This window comes from Cheilinus undulatus, linkage group 14 (assembly GCF_018320785.1).
Source record: "Cheilinus undulatus linkage group 14, ASM1832078v1, whole genome shotgun sequence".
Classification (NCBI taxonomy): Eukaryota; Metazoa; Chordata; class Actinopteri; order Labriformes; family Labridae; genus Cheilinus; species Cheilinus undulatus.
In genome coordinates this window covers 11,820,571-11,846,453 of record NC_054878.1, presented here as the reverse complement: position 1 = coordinate 11,846,453, position 25,883 = coordinate 11,820,571, and the positions used below count along the sequence as shown (strand labels likewise).

Sequence of the window (25,883 nt, the reverse complement as noted above, 5' to 3'; positions counted from 1 at the left end):
TATGAAAAAAGTGCGACTTATAGTCCGGAAAATACGGTATATACGCAAAAGTTTTTTGTCTGTTCGGGGTTTCATCCACACGGAAACAGCGTTTCGGGTGGCTGTAAACGATACTTTTTGAAACCGGGTCCCAGAATGCATAAATCCGTAAACGAATACTGTTTTGTCTCTGTGTGGACTGTTACCTAAATCTTTCTTGAAATGATTACGTCACACACAACGTAGCTCCCTTAAGGCGCCTGCGCTGGTTCGGCCAAAACAATAATAGCGGACTACACGGTTGTGTTCATGCTGCAGGAGTCCACTGAGCTTGTTGTGGCTTTTACAGAAAAATATAATGCTCCTTTGCCACCACCGCTAAACACATACACCATATGTTCTTAAATCCAATGCAGAGAACCAGAAGGGTGTTCTGTGATATTCTTCTTCTACTTTGTGCGCCAAAACAAACAGCAATATATCGCTCTCCTGTTTTTATTAGTTAAATGCTCATTCATGAGGTTTGTCATACTGATGATACTAGCTGCCACAGGCTGTCCTCCCCCAATGCTGACTTTGCCTTTGCCCTCTACAAAAGTCTGAAGGCCAACACTGCTGCTGGAAAGAACATCTTCTACTCACCACTGGGAATCTCCAGCATCCTGGCCATGGTGTCTGCAGGAGCTGGAGGTGAAACCCACAGCCAGCTGTTCTCCACCTTGGGCTACAGCGCCTTCAACCAAACCCAGGTCAATGAAGCGTACAAACATCTCTTTGAGGTCCATGGACACAGTCAGGAGAATCTACAGCTGGATGTAGGAAGTGCTGCTGCAGTGCGCTCTGGCTTCAATCCTCTGGAGACGTTCTTGAATGATGTCAAGGAGTTTTACTCTGGTGAGATCTTCAACGTCAGCCAGGATCTCTCTGAGGCTGCAGCTGAGATCAACAGATTTATTGCAAATAAAACCCAGGACAAGATCAGAGACATGGTGAAGGACTTGCATCCCAGAATGGTCATGGTGCTGATCAACTACGTCTACTTTAAAGGTAATGTGCTGATTTGAATTCAGGTTTTCTCACAGGCCAACTATGGAGCAAGAGATAAACCATCAACATGTAAAATGAGAATAGTTTATTGTAAAATCAGGACTCATCTGTAAACACTAGGGGTGGGACTCGCTTGTTAGCTTCCAACCTGAATAAATGCAGACACTGTACGCTATGATACGATGCATGATAGAATGGCTGATAATGCAAATATTCTGCAATAGTTTATAATGAATATTGCAAGACACTGATGTTGCAAAACCCATGGTAATATCTGGTTATGGATGAATAGAAAATGTAACTGGAAAAGTGAAGCTTGAAATGTCAGGAATTCTTGTATGTTACTCATTTAGACTTCATTTAGTATTGTTCCAGTTTTCACACTACAGTTGGACGGATTAGACTAGATATTACATCCCCTGGATTGAAGTCTCATAATATGATAAGTCTCCTCTATGAACCAGAAAAAGGATGGAAAGACAACAATGAGTCATTTCACTACAGATTCACTCAGCAGAATTTACATGTCAAGATTTAAAATAAATATGATTCTTCCTGACTGTGTTTTGTGGTCTCTATTCAGTATTGCTTCATCCATGTAGACAAGACAATATCACACATACACCAAAAACATACAAAAGTCAAAATCCCTCTTGATTTCAAAATCAAACAGAACAGTAATCTGCCATATCTGAATTCACCAATTATGTAAAAATCTGCATAAATAAGTACCCACTCAGCTCAAAGTGAGACTGAGTTCACATTTAGTTGAAAGCAACCTGAGGTAAGACATTACAATAAAATGTACAATCCTCTGGGTTGTTGTATTCTCCTGTATTTAGCCTTATCCACAAAGTGAATTTATATAAACCACATTAACTTCTATGAACAGATCACATATTTGATGTTCAAACCACCACTGCAGTTGTTCTTAGAAACATTAACTGCTACAGCACCAATCTACTGTTGAAGGAACAGTGTGGTTTAGCATCATTTTGATCTACAAAATGGGGATAAAGTTGTCCAGAGGCTTTGTCAGATTACAGCCATATATAACTGAAGCATTGAGGGATGAGTTTAAGGTCAAGATTGTGGATGTTAACCTGCTAAGAGGATTGAAGGCCTGCAGTGCTAGCACTGCTAACGTTAGCTACATCCTGTTACTGTGTGATGTTGCTGTACCTTTGCAGTGTGGAGTTGGTTTACTGAATGTATATTTTTGACTTGAGGTCAAATGGAAATGCTTCAGAATCAGTCACCTACATTTTCTAACAAGCCCTGAACTACCTTTGTCAGGACATCATATTTACCATAAGTCTGGTGTATATAACCTTTAGACCAGATCCCGGAAAGTTCAATAAAGGTAACATTAGCCATGATAAGTTCAAGGTACTGTGTTGCAGCATTTCCAGGCACGGGAAACAGGAGGCTGATCCATGTTAAATTTTAACAGATCTGTCCAATGACTCAATTATATCTCCTAAATATCAGTGAAGTTTCTGACAAACTGCACTGAGGACGACATTAACGGTAAGATCTCCAGTGAATAACTGATATGACAACTTCAAGTAAGATGTTTTTGTAACGGAGAGACTTTTTTTAATCAGACCTGTAAGAATTAATGGAGAGTATTTGTTACAGGAAATTGCAAAAGTTTAAGAGAATGAGTTCTGTTTGAAAAATGTCGACTCTTAAACTACTGTTGACTTTAGCCTTTCTTGTTCTCTCTGTTATGTCCAACCTTTAAAGTTTGATTCAATTTCTGGTTTGTTTTATATGCTCATTCATAAAGGTGGTCAACAAGTCAATGTACTTGAAAAACTGCTAAGAAATTTCTACATTATTTCCTGTCGCATGACCAGGCTGTAAAGATGCGTGGTATCTTCAGTTGTTGTACACTCACAGCACTGCTGCTGTCTGCAGCCTGGGCAGACCCCCACAGCTCTGGACACAGCCATACTGATGATACTAGCTACCACAGGCTGTCCTCCCCCAATGCTGACTTTGCCTTTGCCCTCTACAAAAGTCTGAAGGCCAACACTGCTGCTGGAAAGAACATCTTCTACTCACCACTGGGAATCTCTACTGTCCTGTCCATACCCATAGCAAAATTGGTCTGGCCCAGTGATGGGCCACACAACCCAATTGCACTTGGCCCACATACAGCAATGAATTACGGTCCTTTAGTGGTCCACATCTGGTATCCAAAACGTGGGCCACATAAGGCCTATATCTAAGCCAATTTGTATAACCATAGCTGGCCCTATTCTGGCCTTATGTTGGACCAGACAATTTTCAGAACTGGTTCCTGATATCAGCCTTAATTCAACCTTAACTAAGCCACTTCATTCATGAGCCATATTTGACCCAGATTTTACAAAAAGGCCTCAACAACTACAGTATTATAAACATGTTTATTTTTAAGCCATGTGAACCAGAACTCTGCACATTTTGAAAATTGTCAGTGCACGAACCAGAATACTGCACAGTTTTAAACACTGTCAGTCGACAAATCAGGATACTGCACATTTTTGAGCAACCAGTCCGTGAACCAAGACTGCATAGTTCAGAACACTGTGAGTCCATGAACTAGGAAACAGCATGCTCTTGAACAGCATTTATCAGTCCATCAAATTGTTGTGCTCTCCATGCCCTCTTTTCTCCTCATCCTCTCTTTCCTGCCACCATCCCTATCAGGAGCCAGATGTAGCCATCTTTTGATTGTGGCATCGATTTCCTGGTCCGTGGCCCCAGACGTTAGGTGGTTACGCCTCACAGCAGCTGAAACATACATGCACACATGGTTTTAAATTACTTTTTGTATCATCAGGTAATATGGCTACTAAAAAGAACAGTTCTACTAAAACTGATATTGTGGTGTCAGATCTCAAGTGTTTTCCCAATGTTTAATATGTTGTACAAGGAAACAGATTTTTTTTTTGAACTGATGTATGTAAAAACAAGGATGGGAAGTGTGTTAGACAAACAGCCCTTTGTGCTTGTCAATATCAATGTATGATCAATAAAAATAACCCTTGAAGATTCTTAAACATAGGTATGACACTGCTGGTATCAAGGCCAACTTACCAGTAACAACATTTCGTATCTGTAGGCGCTGGAAACCAATCTTTCCATTTATTCCTCTCATGTTTATATTCCTTGCCAGGGAGTTTGTGATCATTGCGTGCATAATCCTACAGACACACTCACGAATGGCCACCCCACCTTTGAGAGCCAGTGTATTTACCTGAAATCATATCATCATCGATTCATTATGATTTTTTTCAAAGAAAAAGTTTAATACTGACACTGGGAAGGTTGTTAAACAAAGTTTTAAGATAAGAGCACTTTTGGAAGATAGCCAGGTCAGTTTAATGAGATGTGGTCACTACATATGATATGCCAACATACCAATTGTTTCTGGAGGTCAGGGCTACTCTGCAGTTGTTCCTCCAGGCTCTGAAGAGAACCAACATCTTTGAGTGGCAACAAATTTTGATCAAGGCCTATCTCTGCCTCATCAGTTGCTTTCATACCCTGCAGAGTCTTAAAGATGATTCGCAGTTGCTCCATCATCATTTCTTGCTTTGTTAATATATTATGCAAGAGGCCTGTGGATAAAATGAACAAGAAAGATTAGAAATAGTACAAAATCCATGTTCAATCTGATGCTATCTACTTAAGTATATAGTACATAATAGCACCACTTTTTTCCAGATCACCTAATTATCTCATTTTAGCATACTAAAAAAAATTGTGAATACTCACAAGTTTGCAGACTGGAGGTCTGCTCAATGCTCTGATGTGACTCGGGGTGCCTTGATGGGACCGCAGAAGGTGCAGTGCGCCTCTCAAGGGCTTCAGTGTCCTTGGTGAATGTATCTCACTGCTGGTTCTCCTTGGTGAATGTATCTCACTGCTGGTGCTCCTTGGTGAATGTATCTCACTGCTGGTGCTCCTTGGTGAATGTATCTCACTGCTGGTGCTCCTTGGTGAATGTATCTCACTGCTGGTGCTCCTTGGTGAATGTATCTCACTGCTGCTGCTCCTTGGTGAATGTATCTCACTGCTGGTTCTCCTTGGTGAATGTATCTCACTGCTGGTGCTCCTTGGTGAATGTATCTCACTGCTGCTGCGCCTCAGTGCACGGACCACCTCAGAGGATGGATCAAAGGCTCAGGACTGCTGTGGCCACTTGAATAGAGCTCAGGACTGCTGTGGCCAGTGGGGTGGATCTCAGGGCCATTTTGCTTCCCTGGCTCTAATGCACGAGTGTTGTTCTGCACATGAATCTTTGGAGCATTGGGCAATGAATCCAATCTGCTAAAAAGTACAAAACAAATCTTAGTACTATCTGTTGTGACGAAACACATTGTAATTTAAGTAGGGATTGACACTTCTTACCTTTTTCTTGACTTTGTTACTTTCATGATGCCTTTCATCTCATCATCATCATCATCATCATCGTCATCTTCCTCCCCAGGGAATAGAATGTTCTTGCGTCTAAAAACAATTAAATAATTTCATCAAAAATTAAATCACTTTCAAATGTTGTGTGCCACAGTTTTAACAAAAACAATAAAAATAACCTACATCCTTTTCCTTTTGAATGTTATTGGAGAGTCCCCTCCATCACTTCCAAGGTCTGTGTTATCAACAGCTTGAGGTAGTTTAAGCCTAGCTTCATTGTAGTCATCTAGAAAAATACCAAAAAAACACAAGTAATTTTAAGTAATACATAACATACCATTAGCTCAATCTAAGGGTGGAGTTGACAAAATTGTACTTACCTGATGTGAAAATAATTCTGGCCTTATGGGTCTCCATCCATGTCCAGGACATTCTTGGGATTTTACAGCTTTTGTCACATCAGTTTTATTTGGAGGCCACATGCACTCTCCATTTTTTATCCAGACTGAAGGCACAGCTTCAACCTCATTAGTGTTGTCAAAGACAACAATATGAAACATCTGAGGAAAATCAAGAATGATTACACTAATATGCTCTTTAGCCAACTAAGTTTCAATGCAAAAGTGGAACAACAACAAATTTGTTTTGGAATGGTAATCTGACATACTTTTGCAGATTCCTTCCAAACATGAAACACTTGAGACTGGTGGAAAGGTTGGAAACCACATAAATTCCTAACTCTTTTGAGTCAACTGGATATGTAAAGAAGTGTTCCACCTGTTTTTATTCATTTCCCACAATGTATACTGTTCCTCTATCCTCGACACTATTTTGGACTAAAATCAACTTGTTATCGATTCTGATACAAGAATCTCTCTCTTTGGATTTCACAACTATTCCATCAAAAGCAAGCACTTTAAACTGGCAAACCCGTTGTGAGAAGCACTCTGGCACTGGCCCATCCATATGCTCTTTATAAAGTTTTTGAGTTTCTTTAACATCAGGACTGTAGTCGCCATTTTCCATCTCTGATAATCTATGCATCACCTGAGTCAAAGGATTGCATGGCCCCCGAACCAATTTCTTTAATTTTCCTAGGAAGTTTTCATATGGAAATGCTGATATAAGATCTAAATTGCCATGGATTTTGACATCTTCACTGAGATGCACCAGACCATGAATATTATAAACCCAGAACTCTTCACCATAAAGCTGGCCAAAATGTTCAACAAATGAAACCAACAGAGTATTAGCAAGGTCATTCATCTCCAAACAATACTTTGGACTTGCCAAGATGTACACACCTACTGACAAAAGCATGAAGTTATCATAGATCTGAGGCTTTAGTACACCCCTTTGCACAACCGGACCAGTGTTTAACAAGAACTGGCGGAGTTCTGTGGTTTTCCACCTACATCGTTCAGCTAGTGTCCGTGGCCTTCGAGTAAACTCACTGGGGATGTAACTTCTCAGTGCAAGAAGTCTATCTGAAACCATGGAAGTGAGACTAGATGAAATGCGACAGCGCAGTGGGCCAGTGGTGCTGATCCACAAATCTAAAAGACGCTTCATTATACCCAGACAAACCAGATGCATATAATCATATGGGAAGCAAGCAACCATATCAATGCCTCTGCAAGAGGTGAGCGATGGACATGGTGTTCTTCATCCATTGCTTGTCTAAAACTGTCATCAGTTCTGCGCCTCACATTGACCTCAGGAAATGTCATTCGATTACATTTGCGGACACCTGTTTGGTGACACTTGTCACATCCATGGTAAGCATTGTGTGACTTCACACCTCTTATGAAGGCTCTGGCTGGGGTATCACACACAACAGAAACAACATTAACAAAGAAGGTTTTCTGCTTGAACAGAAACCCACTTTTCAATGTTTTCAGCTCATGTACCAAATCATGAAAATACTCAGCCAATGAATTTGGCTTTGAAGTACCACAAAACAGTCCAATCAACATTGGTTTCTTTGTGTATCCTTGTAACATACCAAGGATTGGCCAAAACTGAGTACTAGTACTCTTCCAGAGTGGTAAACCATCAAAATTCAACTGCAGTTTAAATGCATGCCTGTCTAGCACATAAGACCACACTTTATCCAGGATTTTCTCAAAGGAATTCAAAATTCCACGATAATGGAACACACCACCTGCTGCACTGTTAATGTTGTGGCTTGTTTTTGTTTTCAGCAACGTTCGTCCATCTTTAGGCAGGAAAGGATGGTATATTTTAAAGATGCTCAGAAGCGCTGACAGAACCATTAGAAAAATACCAAATGAAACTGCCCAATTGAACATAAATTCTGACACTGGTCTCCAAGACCAGGCAAATCCTCATCAGACGCTAAAGCCTCTGCCTCTTCTATATCCTCGACGTCAAGACCCTGATCACTTTCGTCATCACTGACTTGCATATCAGATTCCTCTGAATCCTCAACACAAACACTCAACTCAGAATTGACATCCCCCACCCCTCTTTATCCACCTCATTTTCAACCAGTTCCCCAACTCTCTTTAATGCCCTTCTTCGGGCATTGCTCCTATCATTGTACATCCAAGCTTTCTTCATACCTTTACTGAAGTGGATTGTCCTTCAACCTGAAACAGACAAAGAATAGTCCAAATTATAAAATTATCTAATGTATAAGTACAATTTTAATAATTAAAATTGAGAATCAAATATAACTGACACGACACATTTTTTGGCTAAGCTGTTAAAACATTCATTTTTTATCTACACCTACAAGGGCATCTTCTCTATTTTAGCGTGGCTGCTCTGCTTTTTTTTTTTCAACTCGACAAGCGGCTGCACAGACCTCAAACAGGTAAATACTATAGAAAAAAGTACAATTTGTTGAAAATTATTTTAATTAACACTTTATTATAACAGGCAATGCAACACACCAGAGTAACCTTGTGAGAGTTTTCACATTAGAATAAATCAGTGTGAATGCAGTAAAAAATCACCCAGTTAACCAATTCAGGAAGTTTTTAACGTTAACGTTATAGCCTAAGCTTCAAATACTGTACACAGGGGCGCCGAAAAGGGGAGAATAAGGAGAAGGATTCTAGGGGCCCATGATTGACAGGGGCCCAGAGAGGCCCCTAATATAATTATAATACTGACAAAAAAATATCGCACTCAGTAATAGACTTAAGATTACACATATATTTTATATACAATGTATTGGTAACACTAAGTTTATTTGTTTTGCAAAACATTTCTCAAGCCCCCCCCCCATTTACCTAAAATGGTTCAGTCCACCTGCTTAGACACCCTGCAGAGCGCTAACTTTTCACAGACAGCGAGTGGAGGCAGAGAGTATGTCACCCAGTTCTTCCATAGGCAAGGTGGGTCTGTTAGTGATTCATGTGATGGAAAGTTCTGGAACATTCCCTGTTGTCTATTCCTAACTTTGTCCATAGTTGATGAACTAGCTCACTTTTCTCCCCATATTAGCTCATATTTCTGAAGAAAACTCTGGACATTTCACTTTAGTTTTAGTTAAATAATTAATGCAGGCAAACGTTTAGCAAGCTGCTATGCCCATAGTCAATCAGTGAGGTGAGAAGTTGTGTGTTAAATTAATCGATTATTATGGAGAAAAAAACATTAAAGGATAAAAAATCACTCTGAAATAATAATAAAAAGCCTTTAGTCTGTTTATTTCAGAACAATTTTAATGATTTAATAAGCATCAGCTATCTCTGAAATATAATGTTTGGTCAGTAGTTTGGGACTTAATGGTACAAATGGTTGCATCTTGTTCTATAGATGATAATGTTCAAATTAGAGATGGGTTTTTGGAATACAGAGTATCAGTCTTGCAGCAAATAACTAAATCTAAGTGAATTTCATTGTATTTTCAGTGCTTCCCCTACCAAGCAATTGTCATGTTCTTTTCACAAATATGGGAATGATAGTCAAAAATATCATTAAAATGCAGTTTTACGTAAAACGGTATCAACATTTTCCGCCAGCCACAAGGCCGGCTATGGGGGGCCCAGAAAGACTTCTTTTCATGGTGTCCGAAATCCCGGGCAGCACCTCTGACTGTACAACCAACTGCATTTTCACTGAACTCATATGCACAGTGAAAATGGCATGCAAAGGTGGCATGTGTGCAGCAGGTTAAAACCAGGTCCAACCCGCCTACGACGTTGCACAGAGCTCTGCTGTGTGGTTTGTTTAAAAATGCGCGCACTTCAGTCTCTCGATTTAGACACAGCAAGTGTGAGCAAGTGACAAATTTAGGAAAACCTACATGTGAATAGTACTTAAGTTGAAGCACGATATATTTTTTATTGCCATATGCCAGCAGAAAAAAGTCATGGCTGTGCTAGCAGCAGTACTAGCAGCCCATCATTTCCCCGCATTTCAGGCTAACGCTAATCGTCATTAGCTCTCTTTAACATTCAGCCTAGACTCTAGACAGAATTGTCTTTATATTGTAACTGCCAGTGTACTGTCACAAAAGACAAACGTTATCCTTAACATAAAATTAATGCATTTCACTCACCACGTCTTTGCTGGATGTCTCACCGGAGTGTGCATGGGCAGCTGTCTCCAAACAGCGTCGGCATCCACAGGCGGGATTCTTGTTCAGCTGACGTCAGTCGACCGTTAACCTTACGTTACGTGGCCACGCGAAGCTACGACTACAGAGGGGGCGAAAATGATGATTGACCAATCAAATATGCGATTTTGATTGATATCTGCATCGTTGACGCTATGTGTGGCATTTCAAACACAGCCCAGGTCCCTCTCTCTCTCTGAATCTGTGTGTGTGTGCGCGCGTGAGTGCGTGCACGTGTGTATGCGTGTGTGATGATGGATAAAATTCTTCTTACATCTGTGATGTAAAACAAGACAACTGACTGGGTATAGAAAAAAAATCTCAAAAATATCTGAACTGCATTTAAGGGTGGGACAAGACCGGCTATACATATATGGCCCAGAGTTCTAATTTGATTTCTGGGCCAGATACTTCACTCAACAACTGGCCCATATCTTGTTTGCCAGAGTCAAGACAGTGCCACCTTTGCCACACCTGGGCCATGTTTGGTTCACATGCCTTATGCCAGTGCCTACTGAATGCCACCTGTGCCATCTTCATGCCAAATCTGGGCCAAATGTCTCTGCTATGTGGGTGGTGTCTGCAGGGGCTGGAGGTGAAACCCACAGCCAGCTGTTCTCCACCTTGGGCTACAGCGCCTTCAACCAAACCCAGGTCAATGAAGCAAACAAACATGTCTTTGAGGTCCATGGACACAGTCAGGAGAATCTACAGCTGGATGTAGGAAATGCTGCTGCAGTGCGCTCTGGCTTCAATCCTCTGGAGACGTTCCTGAATGATGTCAAGGAGTTTTACTCTGGTGAGATCTTCACTGTCAGCCAGGATCTCTCTGAAGCTGCAGCTGAGATCAACAGATTTATTGCAAATAAAACCCAGGACAAGATCAGAGACATGGTGAAGGACCTGGATCCTGACATGGTCATGGTGCTGATCAACTACGTCTACTTTAAAGGTAATGTGCTGATTTGAATTCAGGTTGTTTCACAACCCAAACACAAGTGACCAGCGGAAGCTGGAAACCAGAAGTACTATCAAAATAAGTCCATTTTCACAATAAACACCACATGAAAGGGCATTTGATCATATGAAAATCAAGAAAACAGCCAGTTTCACTCATTTTTGTTTCTGGACAGAAACCATAAAACAAATAATTGGCACAATTTTTCCTTTTATGTTTTTTTTTAATATATTTAAACAGTAAAACCAGGAAATGAACTCTGAAAAAAAGGTTGAATTTTGTTTAATGTCTTTTTCTTGTGTTTTTCTACAATAAGGCAGTAAAGAAGTGAAAGGGACGATCATGTGACCCAGAAGTAAATGTCAACTATTGAAAATAAAGGCCTGAGCAGATAGTGATGGATGGATGGATGGATGGATGGATAGCATATAATTTCAGTTAATTTACATTAAGTTGTGGTAAAAAAAAAAAATACGAAGAAAAAAAACTGACACATACATCCTATACATCATACTGTCATGTTGACTTCATTTAGAAGTTTTTTGGATGTCAGATCTCCAGCGTCCTGTCCATGGTGTCTGCAGGGGCTGGAGGTGAAACCCACAGCCAGCTGTTCTCCACCTTGGGCTACAGCACTGTTTCTACTGAAATACATAAGACACATTACACACAGAAACAGGGGAGTGGTTAGAGCAGGAGAGAGATCTTGACTTCTTGCAGCCTGTGAGTGGCAGGAAACCACAGAACCAAACACTCCTGCATGTATGAGTGAGGACAATAGCTGTAGTAAAATATTCCTAGTAACTGCTCAATTCTCACTATTAATCCTGGAGCTTGTAACAATGTACATGTATCTCACATCTCACCTCTCAGTTTGTCGCCTTTGTGAAAGAGAAAAATTCAACATCCCACTGTAAAGATTTGTGTGTCTGGGTACACTAGCGTCTGCTGAGAGTGAGTCAGACTTCCCATGCATAGTTACGGTTGCTAACCTAGGATTGGACAGTGGCCTTTCAAGGGAGCGGCTTAGAGAAGAGTCAGTTTCTATACATCTGGTGTTTTAGTCATGAGGAGTTCAAGGGAACTCTGATGCATTATTTCCAGGCAGAGGACAGAGCAGGCTGATACGAGTTCATTTATAACAGGAGTGTCCACTGCCTCAGTTGGATCTCCTGAATATCAGTGAAGTTTCTGTCAAACTGCACTGAAGAGGACATTAACGGTAAGGACAGACCTCCAATAAATTACTGATTTGAAAGCTTCATTTAAGGTGAGACATTACTTTAGATTTTAAAATCAAACCTGTAAGACTTTGAGACTGTTTGTTACAGAAGTGTCATTCAATCTGTTCTTTGTTTTATTGGGTAAATGCTCATTAATAAGGTTGGTCAGCAAATTAATGTACTGTAAAGTAAAATGGAAAAACTGCTAAGAAATTTCTCGATCATTTCCTGTCACATGACCAGGTTGTAAAGATGTGTGATACCCCCAGTTGTTGTTCAGCGCCGCTGTCTGGGGCCTGGGCAGACCCCCAAAGCTCTGGACACAGCCATACGGATGATACTAGCTGCCACAGGCTGTCCTCCTCCAATGCTGACTTTGCCTTTGCCCTCTACAAAAGTCTGAAGGCCAACACTGCTGCTGGAAAGAACATCTTCTACTCACCACTGGGAATCTCCAGCATCCTGTCCATGGTGTCTGCAGGAGCTGGAGGTGAAACCCACAGCCAGATGTTCTCCACCTTGGGCTACAGCGCCTTCAACCAAACCCAGGTCAATGAAGCGTACAAACATCTCTTTGAGGTCCATGGACACAGTCAGGAGAATCTACAGCTGGATGTAGGAAATGCTGCTGCAGTGCGCTCTGGCTTCAATCCTCTGGAGACGTTCCTGAATGATGTCAAGGAGTTTTACTCTGGTGAGATCTTCAACATCAGCCAGGATCTCTCTGAGGCTGCAGCTGAGATCAACAGATTTATTGCAAATAAAACCCAGGACAAGATCAGAGACATGGTGAAGGACCTGTATCCCAAAATGGTCATGGTGCTGATCAACTACGCCTCCTTTAAAGGTAATGTGCTGATTTGAATTAGAGATGGGAGATACCAATGTTTCTTGATTTGATACATCAAATGTAATTTTATCGATATTGATACTGATACTGATACCTATACCAATCAAAATAAAATGTTTTGCAAGCTGGTAAAGAAAAATAACTAGAAAAGCATTAGCTCTATCTCCCAATAGTAAAGATTCCTTTAAAAAAATTCCTGGACCAGAAAGTGATTTGGATCACTCCCAAAATCTTATCAGTTCTTCCTTATGCCATTTCTGACATTTACTGAAAATTTCATCAAATCCGTCCACAACTTTTTGAGTTATGTTGCTAACAAACTAACTAACTAGCTAACAAACCCTGCCGACCACATAACCTCCTTGGTGGAGGTAAAGATATATAATCAGCACAAACTTGTATATAGAATTAAAATATCTACAACATAAAAATGCCCATATGCTTTTCTTTAAAAAAAAAATGGATAGAAGGGCTATATTAGCCATTATACCTACTAATTTGAAGCAAAAATGTAAGAAATGCAAGTCAACAAAGATTTTTATAGAAATATTCATCTTTTTATGTTTCTATAACTTTGTCTTCATACTTTTTATGGAACTGGCATATGGTCTCAGTATTTTTTGATGTTTTCTTACAGTTTTAAAATTCATTTGGGGACCACACTGACTGAGAAATACAGCAGGGTTCACATCACAGACTGTAAAATAAATTCATTTGTGAGTGAGTGGAGTTGCTGGAATTTGTTACTCATTTACGATTGGTCGCCAAAGTCACATGGTACAGTAGAATCAACAATGTCTGATTAGTCTCCAAATTCACGTGACACGGCAAAGTAAAGCGAGAACAGTCTAGAGGAGAGAGAGGCAGGGAGGCACTCGGTCGAGAAGTAGTGGTGAGACTAGGGTTGCCACCCGTCCTTTAAAATACAGAATCATCCTTTATTTGACAATGAATTGTTGCGTCCTGTATTTGACATAAATTTTCCTGTATTTTCATAAAAGTCCCATACATGTCTGTCACACACTCTTTAAAACTGTATAATGAACAAAATAAAACACAGGAAAAATTAAGGGCAGTCCATTTCAGCTTAGTAGGACCTATGTAGAGAGGACCCGACGTGTGGTACAGCAGATAGACCTCTGACTTCCACATCTGCGTCTCTGTGTGCCCGCCTGCCTGGTCCTGCCACGAGTTCCCTGGTTACAGACGCTGCTGCGCACTGCACCCGCGCGTTTAAAAATGTCTACTCCTGAAACTCACTTTAAGTTTGACTAAATGCTTTTTTCTAAATTAAATATACCACTCCTTTGGTGGTAGTGGCCTCGAGGAGCCATGGTGGGTGTCCTTTATTTTCATTTCTGAAAGGTGGCAACCCTAGGTGAGACGTGTTTTATAGTACTCATTTGGTATTGATCGACACCAAAAGAGTACTTTGTAAATATCGAAATCTCAGTACTGTAGTATTGATACTTCCACCACTAACTTGAATTCAGATTTTCTCACAGGCCAAGATGGAGCTAGACAGAAACCATCAGCATTTAAAATAAACCATCTTAAATTATCTTAACATAGAGTTTAATGGTTTTGGGTCAGACCTCCACTGTCACTTCATAAGATGTTTGTGTCCTTTGTAGGACTGTGGGAGAACCCGTTCAAAAGTTATAACACACATAAGGCTGAATTTCATGTGGACAAGACCGCCAAAGTCCAGGTGGACATGATGACAAGGACCGGGTACTACAAGGTCTGCTGGGACAGAGCAAACCACGCCACCGTCATCAGTCTGCCTTACAAGGGCGACGCCTTTATGATGATTGTCCTGCCTGATGAAGACAAGATGGAGGAGGTGGAGGGCTACATCAACAAGGACCACATCAGACGCTGGAGAGACTCAATAACTATGAGGTTAAGATTGCCTGGCTATGCTCAATGTAATGAATAAAAGTCTACTTCATCTGTATGATAAGAGCAACTCAATGTTTTAATTCTGATTACGTCCTTTGCTTTTCAGACGTATAATCCTGTTCTTGCCAAAGTTTTCCATCTCTTCTGATGCTTCCCTGGAGAGCACTCTGAAAGAAATGGGCATCATAAATGCTTTTGAGGACAACGCTGATTTCTCTGGTATATCTGAAGAGTTCAAGCTCAAAATCTCAAAGGTAGGGGAGGGTTTCTTCTCAGTTTCTAATACTTTTGAATGTTAAAGGGATTTCCTACTCAACAATTACAGCAATGGTTCCTCAAGGTTTGTAAAGACCACTTCTTTCGTCATACAGGCGTCACACAAGGCTGTGCTCAGTGTCACTGAGATTGGAACAGAAGAAAAAGCTGTCAGCTATAGGGAGTTCCAATTGAAATCGTTGCCTCCGACCATCAGAATTGACAGACCATTCCTGGTTTTCATCATAGAGAACTCCAGCGGGAGCATCCTCTTCATGGGTAAGATCAACAACCCAACAGCTGAGTGAAGAATCCAAGATAATCAGTCCTACATCTCATCACTGGAGAATAGTTTATTGTAAAATCAGGACTCATCTGTAAACACTAGGGGTGGGACTCACTTGTTAGCTTCCAACCTGAATAAATGCAGATACTGTACTCTACTGTACGATATGAAAATGCAAATATTCTGCAATTGTTTATCATGAATATTGTGAGACACCGATGTAGCTAAACCCATGGTAACATCTGGTTATGGAAGAATAGAAAATGTTACTGGAAAAGTGAAGCTTGAAATGTCAGGATATATTGTATGTTACTCAGTCAGATTCACAGACTGCATTTAGTATTGTTACAGGTTTCACACTACAATTGGACGGATTAGACTAGATATTACATCCCTTGGATTAAGGTCTCATAAAAAGATAAGTCTCCTCTCTGAACCAGAGATGGAAGATGGAAAGACAACAATGAGTCATTTCACTACAGATTCACTCAGCAGAATTTACATGTCAAGATTTAAAATAAATATGATTCTTCCTGACTGTGTTTTGTGGTCTCTATTCAGTATTGCTTCATCCATATAGACAAGAGAATATCACAGATACACCAAAAACATACAAAAGTCAAAATCCCTCTTGATTTCAAAATAAAACAGAACACCAATCTGCCATATCAATTATGTTAAAATCTGCATAAATAAGCACCCATTCAGCTTAAAGTGAGACTGAGTTCACATTTAGTTGAAAGCAACCTGAGGTAAGACATCACAATAAAACGTACAATCCTCTGGGTTGTTGTATTCTCCTGTATTTAGCCTTATCCACAAAGTAAATATAATAAAAACCACATTAACTTCTATGAACAGATCACATATTTGATGTTCAAACCACCACTGCAGTTGTTCTTCAAACATTAACTGCTACAGCATCGATCTACTCTTGAAGGAACAGTGTGGTTTAGCATCATTTTGATCTACAAAATGGGGATAAAGTTGTTCAGAGGCTTTGTCAGATTACAGCCACATATAACTGAAGCATTGAGGGATGAGTTTAAGGTCAAGATTGTGGATGTTAACCTGCTAAGAGGATTGAAGGCCTGCGGTGCTAGCACTGCTAACATTAACTACATACTGTTACCGTGTGATGTTGCTGTACCTTTGCAGTGTGGAGTTGGTTTACTGAATGTATATTTTTGACGTGAGGTCAAATGGAAATGCTTTGAAATCAGTCACCTACATTTTCTAACAAGTCCTGAACTACCTTTGTCGGGACGCCATATTTACTATAAGTCTGGTGTATATAACCTTTAGATCAGATCACACACTGATAAAAATATTCTGCTACATCTACTTAAAAAAATTAAGGCAACTTTTTACAATTTTTATTTATGTTGAACAAGCAAGATTGTTCTTTGTTTAAACTACTTAATTATGTTTTTTACATGAAAAATGAAATCCAAGTAAAGTGAACTTAATTTTGTCAAGAAGATTCAGAAAAACTACATTTTGTATAAATTACTTAATTTTTTCAATGTAGTAAATGAAATTTGCACAGGCTGGGAAAACTGTATTCATTCTGTTTTTCTTTGAAATGGCTTGGCATCAGGGAAGAGGCAGTAGTACAGTTCAAGCTGTATGGGGATATGCAGACCCCTGCAGCTATACCAGCTAACACTGGTTATCACTACAGCTATTTCACAAACATTACCAAGACAAAATGAACCCAGAAGAGATAATAAAGGGCAGTTTTTATTCAGAGAGAGACTGCCAAACAAGGTTAGTATCAAACATTCAAGGAACTGATTCAAGGATCTTTAATTCAATGTGAGACTTGGAAATTTTGATCTGAAGAAGACAAGTAATGGAAATAAGGAGCAAACCAAAGGGAAATATATTAGACTACCTTTTGATTTTTTTTGTAGCTTAATGTTAAAGTACAAGCTTTCTCAGATAAACACAACTTAGACGTCTCAATTGAAACTGCAGTATTTAGCGACAACATGATTATGATCCAGCAATAAATCATATCACTTTAACCCACTTGTGTATTTTTGAAAGGACTACATACAATCAAGCTGAAATGTTCCATATAATGCATTGGAAAAGAGTTAACAACCAAATTTTTAAGAACCTTGGCAGGTTACAAAAGCACAGAATTAACACGGCATTAGCAGAAGACACATGGGAGTTTTTCAGAGCAGTAAATCACAGCAGCTTTTATCAGGCATATGATTGATCAGGTTTAAGGTAGACTACTGTGTTACTGTAGAGATCTCATGTTTGATCAGGTTAAAGGTAGACCACTGTGTTACTGTAGAGAGCTCATGTTTGATCAGGTTTAAGGTAGACTACTGTGTTACTGTAGAGAGCTCATGTTTGATCAGGTTTAAGGTAGACTACTGTGTTACTGTAGAGAGCTCATGTTTGATCAGGTTTAAGGTAGACTACTGTGTTACTGTAGAGATCTCATGTTTGATCAGGTTTAAGGTAGACTACTGTGTTACTGTAGAGAGCTCATGTCTGATCAGGTTTAAGGTAGACTACTGTGTTACTGTAGAGAGCTCATGTTTGATCAGGTTTAAGGTAGACTACTGTGTTACTGTAGAGAGCTCATGTTTGATCAGGTTTAAGGTAGACTACTGTGTTACTGTAGAGAGCTCATGTTTGATCAGGTTAAAGGTAGACTACTGTGTTACTGTAGAGAGCTCATGTTTCATCAGCTTGTTTTGTTAATAAAAGTTACAGTGGGACATTTGATCCATGTGGATTTGACCTAGAGGTGACTGTTCTTGTTATTTCTTTGTCAGTTAAAAATAACCAAATATAAATCATGTAATGCAATTTGGCTAATTTACTACTAAGATATGGTTTTTGTTCCATATCATCCAAATTAGTTCTGAGATTGTGTGGCACTCTGACAACAGGTGATTAAGGGGAGTACCAGTACTTTGTTCACTTAGAGCAATGTCTTAAAAGACACAGTTATACAAAATAGTGGATAAACAAGTCTCGTTTTAAAAAATCCCATCCATTTTTAAGTCTCAAAAAACATCAACAGCATACTTTGTCGACAAGCTGACATTTGAGGAGATGGTCTTTGAGGCTGCTGCCTTCTCCTCCTCTTCCTCATCCCTATGATAGTGAAGGAAAAATGCAAGAGACAAGTGAGATACTGCTTGATAAGTCCACAATCACCACAGATGAGTCTCAGCTTCTATGTTATACAGTTAGACACTTTATTAATCTCGACGGAAATTCAAGCAGAAATACAGATCTGACACTAAAATATATCACGTGTAGGACAAGGGAAACAAGCCAAAAAATCCCTGAACAAAGACATCAGTGATTTTACAACCGTCAGTACCATAGATTTTGTAGCACTTCTACTTATTGACTTCATTGCATGGGCATCAGTCATGTCAACAACATCATAACAGGATAAACGAGTTGATCACTTTAACAAAGAGCAGTAAAATAATGTCTTAATGTTCCTGTAAGGACATCATTACCTTTAGTACCTTTAAATCTAAAGACAACAATTTAGTTTTTTTTAGTTTTTATAAATAGTAAAGTGACATTGTATTGCAAACATGGACGTTTTGATGAAACACGGCATAAAGATTCCTAATTCTGTTTTGGTCAAATACGCGACAACTCAGGGAACAGATGATGAAGTAGTTGAGTTTTTGAGTCAGTATGGCAAACTGTCAAAAGTTGAAGCTATTACCGAATCTGATTGTGTTTTTGATGATATGATTATTGTAGAGTTTGATTCGGGGAACGCTTTAGCCGAATTGCGAAATATTTTGCCATACACTTACATTTGTCAGAGTGAAAAAGTTACATATGACATCTGTGAACTGTCAGCCATGTGCTCTGAGTTAGAGGGCACGCTAAAGACACAGGCTTACTTAAGTGACTTGAAAAATTTGGCCAAACTAACAGGGCAGGACTACGCAGGGGTCCTGAAGGGGGTGATGTCTCTACTGGGCCAGTCCATCTCCGAGCTCAGTCACACACCACAAGTGAAGACTTTCCCAGATGCCAGCGATAGTGTGATGTCATCCGTGTCCAGTACTGCCCCTCCTGCACCGTTGCCAAGTGCCGCCCCCTTCGGTCTGCAAGGTGCTACGGCCTCAGTCCAAGACATGAAAGAAGAGTTGCCACATGTTCAGCCTGACCCCGTTGCTCAACACAGAGCCATGCCGAGATCTTCACTGCCAGCCATGTCTCTCCCTGATCTGAATCCACCTGGGGTGCAACAGTAGGTAGTTGAGCACATTGTAAAGAGTGAGGATGATGCTGCACACCTGTCCTCTCAAAGACTGAGATCCTTCTCGGGCCGAATTCCAAGACCACAACATGAAGCAGATTTTGAAACCTGGCGCTCTGGTGTAGAACTCCTGTTGCAAGATCCTGCAGTTTCAGATTTACAACGCTCAAGGAAAATATTTGAGAGTCTCTTTCCACCCACAGCAGATATGGTAAAACACCTCAAGCCAGAAACACCACCAAAGACCTTCCTCCAGATCCTGGACTCTGCTTATGGAACCGTCCAAGATGGCGATGAATTGTATGCAAAGTTCATGGAGATGTTCCAGGATGCTGGCGAGAAACCATCTGCATATTTGCAACGCTTGCAAATAGTACTTAATTTGGCCTTGAGGAGAGGAGGAGTCTCAGCTGCTGATTTGGATCGGCACCTACTAAATCAGTTTTGTCGCGGCTGCTGGGACAACACACTCATATCAGAACTCCAGTTGAAACAACGCAAGTCCCACCTGCCATCTTTTGCTGAGTTTCTGCCGTTACTCCGAACAGAGGAAGACAGAGAGGCTGCGAAAACTCAGCAGCACCTCGGCTCAAAAGCCAGAGCCGGGGCGCACACCCAATACGCCTACGCCTCCCCAGAAGAAACCAAAGTTGACGCACTGACTACCATCACGCAGCAGCTTGCTCAGCATACAAAACAGACATACAAAAGCAGCTGGCGTCTCTTACTGCTGCCCATTCTGGTCAGAAGCAGCCCACCTCCAAGTCCACTCCTGTCAGCAAGCTCAGTGAAAGCCTGAAGACCCACAAACAGACTCACTTCTCCCACAAGCCAACTGCAGGACCCAAGCCGGGTTACTGCTACAACTGTGGTGAAGATGGACACATAAAGACTAACTGCGACAATGATCCCAACCCCTCACTGGTAGCCATAAAAAAGAAACAGTTTGCAGAGAAGCAGAAGAAATGGCAGCGATCCAACCCTCATCACGGCTCGTCTTTAAACTAGATCGGGTTCCTGTTGAGGGACAAACGGGAACTGCTGAGGACCCACCATGTCCCATCAAGCAGCCAGCAGTGAAATGCAGCAACCAGTCGCATTCCACTTCAACTGAACCTACCCGCCTGCCAAGAGGTTTGATCGGATCCAGATGTACAGGTCAAGTTAACATAGCTGGTCAAGATTTTCAGTGCTTGCTGGACACTGGATCGCAAGTAACAACCATACCCGTATCGATCTACAATCAACATTTCTCACATGAACCAGTCAAGCCCTTGTGTGAGTTGTTGCAAGTAGAGGGAGCTGCCGGACAAGAAGTTCCATATTTGGGTTATATTGAAGTGACCATAGCATTTCCAAAAGAGTTCATTCGTGCTGACTTGGACGTTTCTACCCTGGCACTGGTGGTTCCAGACTTCGGGCCAGGATTCCATTCCCAAGTCCTGATTGGGATGAACACACTGGAGCCGCTTTATGAGGAGTGCCTGGAGAGTGAGTGTGCCAGCTATAAACCATCATGGCATGGCTACAGGGCAGTTCTACAGCTACTCCAGTTACGGTACCAGCAAACCCAGGGTGCCAGTGAGGGTGTTGTGAGGTTGGCCAGTACTTCCCCTGTCCTAGTTCCAGCCGGTCACACAATGATTATCGAGGGTTCCATCCGGGCCAATCCACCACTCATCGGCAAGTGTGCTCTAGTAGAACAACCAGCCACCTCTCTGCCTGGAGCCCTTTTTGTGAAAAGCTGCCTGGTAACGCTGCCCAGCCACTCACCACACAAGGTCCCAATTATCATCACCAATGAATCTGAGCAGAACATCACACTCTCACCATTGAGCGTCATCGCCGAACTCACCGTGTCACCGCAGATCCTGTCGCAGAATGTCCCCATCCATGAACAGCAGAACACAGAAGTCAAACTGAAGTTCGACTTTGGGAATTCTCCTATTCCTCCAGAATGGAAAGACCGAGTCATATCCAAGCTTGAACAGATTCCAGAAGTATTCTCCCACCATGACCTGGACTTTGGATGTACCGGCCATATCAAACACCACATCCGCCTCCACGATGAGACTCCATTCAAACATCGAGCTCGGCCCATCCACCCTCGTGACATCGAGGCAGTCCGCGACCATCTGCGGGACCTGTTGGAGGCAGGGGTGATAAGAGAATCAGAGTCCCCTTTCTCTTCACCAATTGTGGTTGTCCGGAAGAAGAATAGAGACGTGAGACTGTGTATCGACTACCGTAAGCTCAACCTTCACACCATCAAGGATGCTTACGCGCTCCCAAATCTGGAGGAGTCATTCTCAGCTCTCACCGGCTCACGATGGTTTAGCGTCCTTGACCTCAAGCCAGGATATTACCAAATAGAAATGGCTGAAGCTGACAAACCGAAGACAGCGTTCGTGACACCATTGGGCTTTTGGGAGTTCAACAGAATGCCCCAAGGAGTAACCAACGCCCCAAGTACATTTCAGCGCCTTATGGAGAGGTGCATGGGTGACCTACATCTGAAAGAGGTCCTTGTCTTCCTGGACGATCTAATAATCTTCTCTAACACCCTTGAAGAACACGAACGCCGGCTGTTGAGAGTACTCCAACACCTCAAAGACTATGGTCTTAAGTTGTCTGCAGAGAAGTGCAAATTTTTCCAAACATCTGTGCGCTATCTTGGCCATATTGTCTCGGAACAGGGTGTGGAGACTGACCCGGAGAAGATAAGTACCTTAAAATCCTGGCCAGTTCCGCGGACACTCAAAGAATTGAGATCCTTCTTAGGATTTGCGGGGTACTACTGTAGATTCATCCATGGCTATGCCGCCATAGCCAAGCCCTTGAATGATCTGACAAAGGGGTACGCTCCAGCCCATCACAAAAGCCGTAAACAATCGTCCACGCCCAGGCACGATGCTAAACAGCCGTTCAATGAAAGATGGACACCAGAATGCCAACATGCATTTGAGACAGACTCACGACAGCCCCAGTGCTCGGATTTGCCAATCCAAAAGAACCTTATATCCTGCACACCGATGCAAGCACTACAGGCCTTGGAGCTGCACTGTACCAGGAGCAGGAAGGGAAGCTACGTGTTATAGCGTACGCCAGTCGGGGACTGTCTGTGAGTGAGTCTAGATATCCAGCACACAAGCTGGAATTCTTGGCGTTAAAATGGAGTGTGACAGAAAAATTCCATGACTATTTGTATGGATCCAGTTTCATTGTCATAACCGACAACAATCCGTTGACCTACATTCTGACGTCCGCCAAGCTCGATGCTGTCAGCCACAGATGGCTTGCTGCACTTTCTACATATGACTTCAAGTTACAATACCGAGCAGGAAGCCAAAATCAAGACGCTGACGCACTCTCCCGCCGACCCCATCACCAGCCCTCTGACTCGCACTGTCAGAAAGAGTGGGACATGGTCAACCAGTTCACCCATGACCATGTAGATCCTGGAAACACAGTTCAGCTTGATCCAGATGTTGTGGCTGCCATTTGCCACAGTTGTCTGTTGAGAGCTTCAGGTCCTGAAAGTCCCCCTGAGAGCTGCATAACCTTGGTTGAGTCACTTAGCATGTCAGCAACTGCCATCCCTGACCACTATGCCAGCGAGACTCACCAAGGGTTACCTGTTGTGCCTGCATTGTCCCACCTTGATCTCCGGGGGAAGCAGAGAGCGGACCCCAGTCTACGTGAGGTGATCTACCAACTCGAAACTGGTGAGAAAGTCCCCCCCACTGTTCGAAAGGAGTTGCCAGAAGTTGCTCTCCTGCTGAGAGAATTGAACCCCCTTGAGCTTCAGGATGACCTCCTATACAGAAGACGGCAGGATGGTGAGCATGTGTTATTTCAACTTGTGTTGCCAGAGGAACTGCGCCCTGTTGTCCTTACCAGCCTCCACGATGATATGGGTCATATGGGAGTTGAAAGAACACTTGACCTTGTGAGATCCCGGTTCTTCTGGCCACGCATGGCAGCAGATGTGGAAACAAAGATCAAGACGTGCAATCGCTGCATTCGAAGGAAAGCGCTTCCAGAACAAGCTGCACCATTGGTGAATATAAAGACCAGCCGGCCACTTGAGCTGTTGTGCATGGACTATCTGACGCTCGAGCCCGATCAGAGTAATACCAAAGACATCCTGGTCCTCACAGATCATTTCACCAAATACGCCGTGGCTATTCCAACTGCCAATCAAAAGGCGAAGACGGTTGCTAGATGTCTGTGGGAACACTTCATCGTGCATTATGGCATCCCAGAGCGTCTGCATACGGACCAAGGGCCTGATTTCGAGTCTCACCTCATCAAGGAGCTCTGTGACATCGCTGGTATTGAAAAGACTCTGACCACGCCGTACCATCTTCGTGGAAATCCTGTCGAGAGGTTCAATCGAACGTTGCTGAGCATGTTGGGTACGTTGGAACCTGAACAATAGCAGAGATGGAAGGAATATGTAAAGCCACTGGTCCATGCATACAATTGCGCTAGAAATGAGGTCACGGGCTACACTCCTTACGAGCTCATGTTTGGACGTTCCCCGAGGCTTCCTGTCGACTTAGCCTTTGGTTTGCCTGTTCGAAATGCACCATCAACATCGCACTCCCAGTATGTGCAGAACCTTCGCTCGCGGCTGGAGGAAAGTTACCAGCTTGCGTCCAAAAATGCAGCAAAGTCAGCTGAAAGAAACAAAATGCGCTTTGATCAACGTGTCAAACCATCTACTCTGGAAGAAGGAGACCGAGCACTCGTCCAGAATGTACGACTCCGTGGGAAACACAAGTTGGAGGATAAGTGGGAAAAGGACATCTATGTTGTTGTCAACCGTGCTGGTGACCTCCCCGTTTACACGGTGCAACCTGAAAAGGATTCATCTGGACGGAGTCGAACCCTACATAGAGATCTTCTACTTCCATGTGGATTCTTATCAGAGTGTAAGGAATCAGAACTGCCACCAGCTACAACTGAACGTAGACCTCAAACTCGAAGTCTGAAGAGACCAGTTGTAGATCCAGAGGAGTGGTTGAGTGAAGAAGAGGAGTGGAGACTTCCTCAAGCTTTGATATCACAGCCAGTGACGTTCAATGTCAAAGGTGTGCTTCCCATCACATCCTCAACCAGCCACAATGCAGTTCCTGAAATCACTTACTCATCTGAAAGTCACTTACCTGCTGTTGGGGAGTCCTCTCAAGCGCCTGATGCCTTGGATCCATCTTCGTCCAGTGAGGAGGAGGAGAATGTTGTCCCTGGGGGGCCTGAGGAAGAAAGGGAGATGGAACCAGGAGAATACCTACCAGAACCCGAAGACCCTGTTGTTCCTGAGACAAGGTCACCTGAGGGAGGGCCAGAGCTTGGAGGCCCAGTAGAGACATCCCCTAATTTGGCAGTAACATCTGCACCTGATTCCACTGAAGCACCCACCTCTATTCCAGACGGTGAGGATGGGGTTGCTGTTCAGACCGTTGAATCTGACCAGTCTATCCGGCGTTCATCGCGACAGAGACAGCCACCCGAGCATTTACAATACTCCGCTTTAGGCAAGCCACTAATCTCTGTAGTGCAAACGCTTTTCCACAGTCTAGCTGATGCTTACGGTGAAGCATTTAGCACCCCTGCACCCGGCCTTATGTATGTCCCCATGTCACTGTAGTTTAACATGCACCGGAGTTGCATGGTTTTAAGGGGGGAGGGTGTAACCCAGGTGACAAATCCTGTATGCCAGCCTTTCTCTCTACATGCATCTCTGCTCATGCATTAGTCCCGTCCTTGAATCTCGCGGGGTATTTGTCTGTTCTCACGGCATCTCGGCGTCAGTCTGGCCAATCACGGCCGTTCTCCCCGTGACGTCATGTGGTCATGTGACTTTGCGCGGCCAGTCGCGTTTGGTTATTGTACCACTGCGATTTAGTCTGGGAAGGTGCTGTGGGGAGGTTGGTTGAGAGTCGGGTTGCAGGTTTGTAGACGTTTATTTTCACTGTTTTTCACCTTAATTTCGCTTGACACTTAATGAGACTTATATTCCCTTGTAGGAGCCTTCTAGCGTGTCCCATATACTATTGAAAGAGCGCGTGTCTAAGGCGTAGTCTGCGGAATTTGCTAGCTTAGCTTA

General features: G+C 42.4%; 2 protein-coding genes across 3 annotated transcripts in view; both read left to right on the top strand.

Annotated features, from left to right (window-relative positions):
• Nucleotides 1–485: 485 nt before the first annotated feature.
• Nucleotides 486–25,883, top strand: part of LOC121521821 (alpha-1-antitrypsin homolog) — a 29,066-nt gene continuing 3,668 nt past the window's right edge. The window contains exon 1 of the mRNA XM_041805996.1: nt 486–1,049. Within this exon, the coding sequence (XP_041661930.1) occupies nt 486–1,043 (558 nt within the window). The 3' untranslated portion in view covers nt 1,044–1,049. The remainder of the gene's footprint in view (nt 1,050–25,883) is intronic.
• Nucleotides 10,863–15,703, top strand: LOC121521118 (alpha-1-antitrypsin homolog). Of its 2 annotated transcripts, XM_041804868.1 has the most exons (5): nt 10,863–10,979; nt 12,452–13,055; nt 14,693–14,963; nt 15,070–15,217; nt 15,335–15,703. In XM_041804868.1, exons 2-5 carry the CDS (start codon nt 12,461–12,463, stop codon nt 15,524–15,526), a joined length of 1,206 nt encoding a protein of 401 aa, XP_041660802.1. In that variant the 5' UTR covers nt 10,863–10,979; nt 12,452–12,460; the 3' UTR covers nt 15,527–15,703. The 2 variants fall into 2 exon arrangements, with proteins under 2 accessions (XP_041660802.1, XP_041660801.1); XM_041804867.1 differs by lacking the exon at nt 10,863–10,979 and having other exon boundaries at nt 12,382–13,055.

Bases quoted from the DNA above. Each gene is read 5' to 3' on its own strand.
- LOC121521118 (XM_041804868.1), top strand. From the start codon at position 12,461: ATGTGTGATACCCCCAGTTGTTGTTCAGCGCCGCTGTCTGGGGCCTGG. The intron at 13,056-14,692 runs GTAATGTGCTGA...TGTCCTTTGTAG, and splicing joins CAACTACGCCTCCTTTAAAG to GACTGTGGGAGAACCCGTTC. The intron at 14,964-15,069 runs GTTAAGATTGCC...TTTGCTTTTCAG, and splicing joins AGAGACTCAATAACTATGAG to ACGTATAATCCTGTTCTTGC.